Below are 8,559 nucleotides of genomic sequence, written 5' to 3'. Positions count from 1 at the left end.
TCATCATCAGCAGCATCACCAGCATCATCATCATCACCAGCATAATCACCAGCATCATCATCACCAGCATCATCATCACCAGCATCATCACCAGCAGCATCATCACCAGCATCATCACCAGCATCATCATCATCAGCAGCATCACCAGCATCATCATCATCATCATCAGCAGCATCACCAGCATCACCAGCATCATCATCACCAGCATCATCACCAGCATCATCACCAGCATCATCATCATCAGCATCACCAGCATCATCATCATCAGCAGCAGCATCAGCATCATCATTGCCAGATCATCACAGCACTGGTTGAGTTCAGTCGGTTACCGCTCGTGGCCCCTGACGCTGCACATTGCCGGGCTGAAACTGAACTCGGCGCGCTGGTAACCATCACGCCACCGCTCTTCACACAGCCACTGTCTTCACAGTGCTTTGGAGAAATGCTGCGTACAACTGACCGCCGTTTCGCGCGAGAACCCTTCAACAGCGCACAGAGAGGGCAGAGAGGATCAACCGGCTTGACTGACTTTGGGGATCTGGGCTCAAACGTTCAAGTTGTTGAGACCTATTGAGCAATGAACGGTCTTGAATCGGCATGGCAGTTCCGCAGCACATCGTCAGATATTTGAGAGACATCATGAGCAAAACAAATCACCGAATCGCCTGACCGCTGGCTTGATGGACACGCGGCATGAGATTCGTCAACTGTGTATTTGGAGTTTGCATTCTCTCGCTCTCTCTCTCTCTCTTCCCGTGGTCACGTGGATTTTTCTTCAGGTCCTCCGGCTTCCCCCTCCACATTTAGAATCAAAATGTGCTTTGGCTGCTATAAATGTCCACGTGGTGAGCCACTTTCGTTGAGCTTTCATTTGTGGCCAGGGTGCTTCTGAAAAAAAAGCGAATAGCTCAGTGAGTCCTTACCTGGTAACTAACAAAAACATAGATTTGAAGTTTTCCTGACTGCATGGATCCATATTCTCTGTTTTTTTTTCCGGGAAAGTCACATAGGTAAAAATGAAATAAGTAAAGAAATTGTTTTCATTTTTAATTTATTTTATTTTTTACCTACGTGACTTTACCGAAAAAAACGAAGAATATAACAAAAACATAGTTTAGTTTTATTTGTATATTGTTTTAAAGTGATTTATTTACCTTTCCTATACTTTGCACTCCTATCTCTCTCTCTCTCCTATTGTTTGTTGTTGTAACGTTCTGACCTGCCCCGCGACTGGACATCCGTGAAAGAAAAAGACAAAGACGAGCTTCATAGCCTATCGGATTCCTCCTCCCAGCACAGTGCCGGATTATCCCAGTAGCACAAGTAGCTACACAAGTAGTAGCTGCACATGTAGTAGCTGCACATGTAGTAGCTGCACATGTAGTAGCTGCACATGTAGTAGCTGCACATGTAGTAGCGACACATGTAGTAGCTGCACAAGTAGTAGCTGCACATGTAGTAGCTGCACATGTAGTAGCTGCACATGTAGTAGCTGCACATGTAGTAGCGACACATGTAGTAGCTGCACAAGTAGTATCTGTACATGTAGTAGCTACACATGTAGTAACTGCACATGTAGGATCTGTACATATAGTAGCTACACATGTAGTAGCTACACATGTAGTATCTGTACATGTAGTAGCTACACATGTAGTAGCTACACAAGTAGTAGCTGCACATGTAGTATCTGTACATGTAGTAGCTACACATGTAGTAGCTGCACATGGAGTAGCTGCACATGTAGTAGCTACACTGGTAGTAGCTGCACGTGTAGTAGCTACACATGTAGTAGCTGCGAATGTAGTAGCTGCACATGTAGCTGCACATGTAGTAGCTACACATGTAGTAGCTACACAAGTAGTAGCTACACGTGTAGTAGCTACACGAGTAGTAGCTGCACGTGTAGCAGCTACACATGTAGTAGCTACACATGTAGTAGCTACACATGTAGTAGCTACACAAGTAGTAGCTACACATGTAGTAGCTACACATGTAGTAGCTGTACATGTAGTACATCACATGTAGTAGCCACACAAGTAGTAGCTACACAAGTAATAGCTACATATGTAGTAGCTACAAATGCTACGGGCCCCGGACTTTCAAGGGCCCGCGCTAAATGCTTTCAAGCTATCAATTCCGGTTCAGTGATTCTGCGCTTGCTCTATTACTATAGTACTATACCGCCTTCAACTTTTATGAACGACTGGGTGTTTAAGGTTTGCGATTTGTCGTATTATCTGGCCGTATAGCAAATAAAAAAAAATACAATTACTTTACTGTGCAAGTTAATTAAAAAAAAAACATATTTAAAGCACATGTTACAGGCCACGCACTAGCTTAATCGGGCACTCATGCTCCCAGCGTAAATATTCCGATGATTCCGATTCTCGCGCGCGCACGCGGTTTGGCCTCGGTCGACCGCGGGTCACGCGTGGCTGGTGACGTCACAGCGCTCATCAGGAGACGCGTCACCGCCTCTCCCGGCCGGGCGAACGCGGAAGAACCTCTCGCTCGCTCGCTCGGTTCGGCGATCGGGCTTCAACTGAACCTACGTTCAGCGATAGTTAGCAGCAGTTGCTGTTGTTTGTTGTCGCAACTGTTGTTGCCGCTCGTTGTTAACGTAGCGAGCCAGGGTGTTGAGTGTAGAGAGAGAGAGAGAAGCGATGTTCGCGCTCAGGGTGGCCGCGTCTGCCCGCCTGCGTGTGCGTGGCGTGCAGGTTGTAACACAACAGCGACAACTCCGCGCTGCCTCTCTCTCTCTCTCCACTTGTGTCTGTCTCTCTCTCTCTGCTGTGTCCTTCTTGCTGTCTCCGCTCTGCCCCCGCTGCCTCTCTCTGCTCTCTCTCTGCCTCTCTCCCCGCTGCCTCTCTCCCCGCTGCCTCTCTCTGCCTCTCTTCCCGCTATCTCTCTCTGCCTATCTCCACGCTCTCTCTCTGGTCTCCGCTGACTCTCCTCTCTCTGCCTCTCTCCCCGTTGACTCCCCGCTGCCTCTCTCTGCTCTCTCTCTGCCTCTCTCCCCGCTGTCTCTCTGGTCTCCGCTCTCTCTGGTCTCCGCTGTATCTCTCAGCTGTGCCTCTCTTTCGTCTCTCCCCCTGCTGTGTCGCTCAGCTATTTCCCTGTGTCTCTTGCGCTGTCTCTCTCCCCTGTGACCCTCTGCTAACTCTCCACAGTGTCTCTCCGCAGTGCCTCCCCGCTCTGTCTATCTGCAATCCCGTGTCTCCGTCCGTGTCTCCGTCCGTGTCTGTGTATTCTACAGACCGTGCGTGAAGTATATTGGCCTTGTGTGTGTGTCGGCACGGTCAGGTTCTAACCGAGCCTGCGTTGCATCTCTTCGCCGCGTGCCCCTTGCCCCGTGTCCCCACTCCATCGGGCACAGGTAGAGTCTACGGTGGTCACAGGTAGAGTCTACGGTGGTCACAGGTAGAGTCTACGGGGGTCACAGGTAGAGTCTACGGTAGTCACAGGTAGAGTCCACGGGGGTCACAGGTAGAGTCCACGGGGGTCACAGGTAGAGTCTACGGTGGTCACAGGTAGAGTCTACGGAGGTCACAGGTAGAGTCTACGGGGGTCACAGGTAGAGTCTACGGTGGTCACAGGTAGAGTCTACGGGGGTCACCAGGCTGCGCTGTCTGCAGGGTGTCGAGAGGGTTGGGTGTTGGTGACTGTGTTGGCACTTGACCAACGCGTGCCCCCCATTAGCTCGGTTGACTGCGCACGGTGCGAAAGAAGTTCAGCGAACATACACATCTGTCCGTCTCCCCAAACCTCCACGTGTCCACCCCCTCTCCGCCCACCCCCCGTGTCTCAGGCTGTCTCGGCGCCGTGTCTCCTCGCGACGCGCCACCGCCTCTGCTCGGCCTCCTCCTCCTCGTCTGCGCCCTTCGCTATCGACCGCCTGGACCACCTCGTGCTCACCGTGCGGAGCCTCGACCGCACCATCGCCTTCTACACGCGCGTGCTGGGCATGCACGAGGTCACGTTCAAGGTGCGCGCGCGCGCGTGCACCTAGCCTGGCACAAGCGGTGTGGTGTGGCCGTTAGCGCGCCGCGCTACGAACCCGGCGACCCGGGGTTCTCACGGTCAACTCCATCGACGATTTTTATTTAACCGGTCCTGGGCCTCCCCTAGATCGACTCGGCCTCAAATAAGTACCTGGTGCGGTGTGTAGTCAACATTGTGCCGTCATCAGCGACGAATATTTAAACCGGTTCTGGTGGGGGAGGGGAGCGGGAGGACTAAATTCAGCATTGGATCGATCATGGTCGATGATGATGATGATGATGGGAGTGGGGGGGGGCTAGGCGATAGGCTATGAAGGTGGGGGGGGTATTTAACTGGTGGGGGGGGGGCACTCGTAGCGAGTAGGGGCGCCGCGGTGGCTAGGAGATGTTAACTACCTCGCCTGGCATACAGGAGGTCATGGGGGTTCGATCCCGACCCTGACGCCTGCTGTACATTTGGATTTTGCGTGTCTCTCTCACCGTGGCCGTGTTGCATTTTCTCCCCTCCACATGTAGAATCGGTACATGCGTTGCTGTAAATTGACTCGGATGCTGTGCATGTCCACATGATAAGCCAGTTCGTTGAGCTATCATTTGTGCAAGCCAGGTCTCTTCTGGAAAAAAAAAACAGCGATGTAGCTCAGTGTGGCCTCACCTGGTAAAGTAAACAAAAAAATGTTGGAATAGTTTGAGTCGTGTTGGGGCGCCCATGCTATGCGGTGGAGGAGGCAAGTGGATTGATGGAGGCGTTGTTGAGTGGGGTAGAGTGATCACTCGATTACTCCCGCTGGCGGCGGCGGTGCAGGGAGGTCGCAAGGCGCTGGGGTTCGGGAAGCACAAGTTCAACCTCCATGAGGCGGGGAATGAGTTCGAGCCCAAGGCCAGGCTCCCGACTCCCGGCTCCATCGATCTGTGTCTCATCACGCACGCGCCCATCGGCAGCGTCGTGCAGCACCTGCAGGTAACTTCGGCAACGTCTTCCTCCTCGTCGCCGTCGTTTTTGTCAACTTCGTCAACTTCGTCAACTTCGTCAACTTCGTCATCGTTGTTTTAGCTTCTTGTCCTTCCGCTGCACCTCCGATTAGTGCGGTTGGCTACGTGCGAAAGAAGTTCAACGTACATACGTGCATACGCATTGTCATTCCGGTAATAATCATCGTCGTCGTCGTCATTGTGGTCATGACATTTTCTAATAATAATTTTCACCATCGTTAATGTCATCATCATCATTATCACCATCATCACATTCAACTTCAGCATCATTTCATGCAGCACCTTCAAGTAACACCACCCGTATCACGACACAGGTGTCATGGCTCAACTCACTGAGATCACCTGCATATCACCAAAACGCGTCGTCCCCACGCGTGTATCACGCACACGTGTGTAATGCGCGGGAGTGTAACGCACACGTGTGTAATGCGTGGGAGTGTAACGCACACGTGTGTAATGCGTGGGAGTGTAACGCACACGTGTGTAATGCGCGGGAGTGTAACGCACACGTGTGTAATGCGTGGGAGTGTAACGCACACGTGTGTAATGCGCGCGAGTGTAACGCACACGTGTGTAATGCGTGGGAGTGTAACGCACACGTGTGTAATGCGTGGGAGTGTAACGCACACGTGTGTAATGCGTGGGAGTGTAACGCACACGTGTGTAATGCGCGGGAGTGTAACGCACACGTGTGTAATGCGTGGGAGTGTAACGCACACGTGTGTAATGCGTGGGAGTGTAACGCACACGTGTGTAATGCGTGGGAGTGTAACGCACACGTGTGTAATGCGTGGGAGTGTAACGCACACGTGTGTAATGCGTGGGAGTGTAACGCACACGTGTGTAATGCGTGGGAGTGTAACGCACACGTGTGTAATGCGCGGGAGTGTAACGCACACGTGTGTAATGCGCGCGAGTGTAACGCACACGTGTGTAATGCGTGGGAGTGTAACGCACACGTGTGTAATGCGTGGGAGTGTAACGCACACGTGTGTAATGCGCGCGAGTGTAACGCACACGTGTGTAATGCGTGGGAGTGTAACGCACACGTGTGTAATGCGTGGGAGTGTAACGCACACGTGTGCGCACCCACACGCGTGCAACGCGCCAGGAGTGTAACGTGCCGGTGGAGGAGGGTCCCGTGATGCGGACGGGAGCCACGGGCCCCATCGTGTCCGTCTACTTCCGCGACCCCGACCACAACCTCATCGAGGTCTCCAACTACGATCACGGCGACCCCGACTCGTCCGCCTCGTCCGCCTGACACGCCACGCTCGCCACGCTCTCCGACCGTGTCCCCACAACCGCGTCCGACCTCCACCCTCGACCCGTCCCCGCCTCCCTCAACCCGTCCCCGGCTCTGGCCATGACCTTCGTCGAATTTGTCCGACGCACGACGCCGAGATCAATTGTTTTCGCACCTCTAATTCACACTCACGACGATTTGTTTGTCTTGTGTTCTGCAATACGATTACTTTATCTTGCGTGTGGAATCATTGGAAGATTTGTTTGAAAAAATAAATGCAATTGAAAGTGGATTGTGTTCACGCGTTTCTGTTCGTGCTGGCCACCCCACCCCCGCGTGTGCCGTTGCCGGCTTTCATAGATGCTCGCTAAGAGCACTTGCCCCAACAGCCTGTTGAGGCTACACGGGAGATCTTTGTCTTCGTCATCCCCGTTGGGAGCAGTGACGCAGTGGTTAGCGCACGGCGCTACAAACCCGGCGACGCGAGTTCGATTCCCACTCGCAGCCAATAACGAACATCTGAGCCATTGCTGGGCTCCCCCTAGGTTGACTTTGTCTTCAATGAGCGACTGGTGATGTGTGTTGACATCAGCACTGAGGATACAAAGGTCGTGGTGCCAACCGTACCACCCCCTCGTGCGCTGTCCTGACATTAATACTCCCTCGCAAGCACTTGCCCCAACAGCCTTTTGAGGCTACACGGGGGATCTTTGTCGTTTTTTTCTTAATTTTCATAAAAGTGTCCCCCAGCCTCACATATCCTTCCTCTAACAGACACAGTATCGTACAGCGCGTATTCTACTTCAGGTGTAACACACACTATACACTACACAACTGTACGCGGTTCTAGTGCGTTCCACAAATGGATTATAAACTACACAGCGGTTTCATCACAGCAGCAACACGTGAACGTGTTCCGTGTGTGTGCAAACATCTCGGCATTGTATGCTAATTAAAACCACCAGTTCCAGAAGAAATGCCTCGTCAGTCAAGAGCAAATGTACGGGTGTGTTTGAATGTTTGTGTGTGTGTGGTGCATCTCCAACGTGGAGTTGAACGCGTGGCATTCAGCCTCGCCAATATCTCGGCCGTACACCACAACCTGCCAGACGAGGTCTACGGCACTATGCATCAGCTGTTCTCGCCCAACCGGTCGGTAGAACACATCGGCTCCACACTGTGTCACTTTAACCATTAACCACTCACGCGCCTCCCCTACTTCTCCCAGATCTCACACAAGCAGTGACGCAGTTCTAATAAGCGCCATCGCCGTAACCTCCGATTAGCACGGTCGGTTCGGTACGGTGCGAAAGACGTTAAACATACGTACGTAAGTTTAACACGTCGGCTTTCGCGACCAATATCATCCATAGTAGAGTTTTTTTGGGGTTAGATCGCGTAAATATATAAATGTGTCGTTAAAATTTTTCAACACCCGACACAGCCAACTAGTAAGGGTTGTCACGTAATCAGAACATACCAATTCGTCACTAGTACAACACACCAGTGTGTTGGAGAGCCAAGCCACAACATTTACAATCTGAGTACGACGTTTCGCCAGTATATTCTTGGTTCTTTCGGTAAAGTCACGTAGAAGGGAAACAATATTATTTTATTGTTTCCCTTTTACGTGACTTTACCGAAAGAACCAAGAATATGAATCCCTGCAGTCACGAAAGCTTTCAATCAAAAGTTTCACCAGTAATTACAACTAGCTTCATCAGGCGACAGACAGATGTGTAACCGTTCATTTGCAGCGCTGCAAATGCACAAATCAACAGGGCATAGAATGGAAAAAATAAATAAAATAGCACGCTAATTGAAACTGCCAAGTAGTTTAAACGATAAGTACGTCACCTTATTTACCTTCGTTTTTTGTCACTTCGGTTGATCCAGGCCACTCTTACAAACGAAACTCAATCCTGGCCTCTTGAACTGGTCACCAGCTGGTCACACACGATAATGAATTTGCAACGTCACTCAGTCACTCAACCATCCATCCAACCAGCCACTCACTCGGCCACTCCCTCACTGCAACTCGCTGACTCTTGCAAATTAGTCTCATCCTCACTATCCTCTGAGTCCTCACCAGGTTAACCGCAATAAAATGAACCAATATATGTACACACTCTAATATATGTGTAGTGTAATAATTACGCCGGCTGGTGGACGGCAGCGGCAGCTGCGGTGGACAGACAGCGCACACGCTGTGGTGAGCGTGAGCACGGTGCGTGTTGGCAGAGCGGTGGAACTAGGGCAAGGGTCACGGAGGACCCCATCTGGAGGCGCCTGGAACCTGCTTGCGGGTTCGAGAAGGGA

General features: G+C 51.6%; 1 protein-coding gene across 1 annotated transcript; it reads left to right on the top strand.

Moving 5' to 3' along the window:
* Nucleotides 1-2,531: 2,531 nt before the first annotated feature.
* GLOD5 (glyoxalase domain containing 5) lies at nucleotides 2,532-6,399 on the top strand. The gene is made up of 4 exons (XM_032956678.2): nucleotides 2,532-2,717; nucleotides 3,809-3,985; nucleotides 4,807-4,962; nucleotides 6,106-6,399. Exons 1-4 carry the CDS (start codon nucleotides 2,664-2,666, stop codon nucleotides 6,256-6,258), a joined length of 540 nt encoding a protein of 179 aa, XP_032812569.2. The 5' UTR covers nucleotides 2,532-2,663; the 3' UTR covers nucleotides 6,259-6,399.
* The last annotated feature ends 2,160 nt before the right edge of the window (nucleotides 6,400-8,559 follow it).

Source organism: Petromyzon marinus, chromosome 18, assembly GCF_048934315.1.
Source record: "Petromyzon marinus isolate PM22_M1 ecotype Great Lakes invasive population chromosome 18, UKy_Petmar_22M1.pri1.0, whole genome shotgun sequence".
Classification (NCBI taxonomy): domain Eukaryota; kingdom Metazoa; phylum Chordata; class Hyperoartia; order Petromyzontiformes; family Petromyzontidae; genus Petromyzon; species Petromyzon marinus.
The sequence above is the reverse complement of the archived record's forward strand: the minus strand, read 5'-3'. Positions and strand labels throughout refer to the sequence as shown.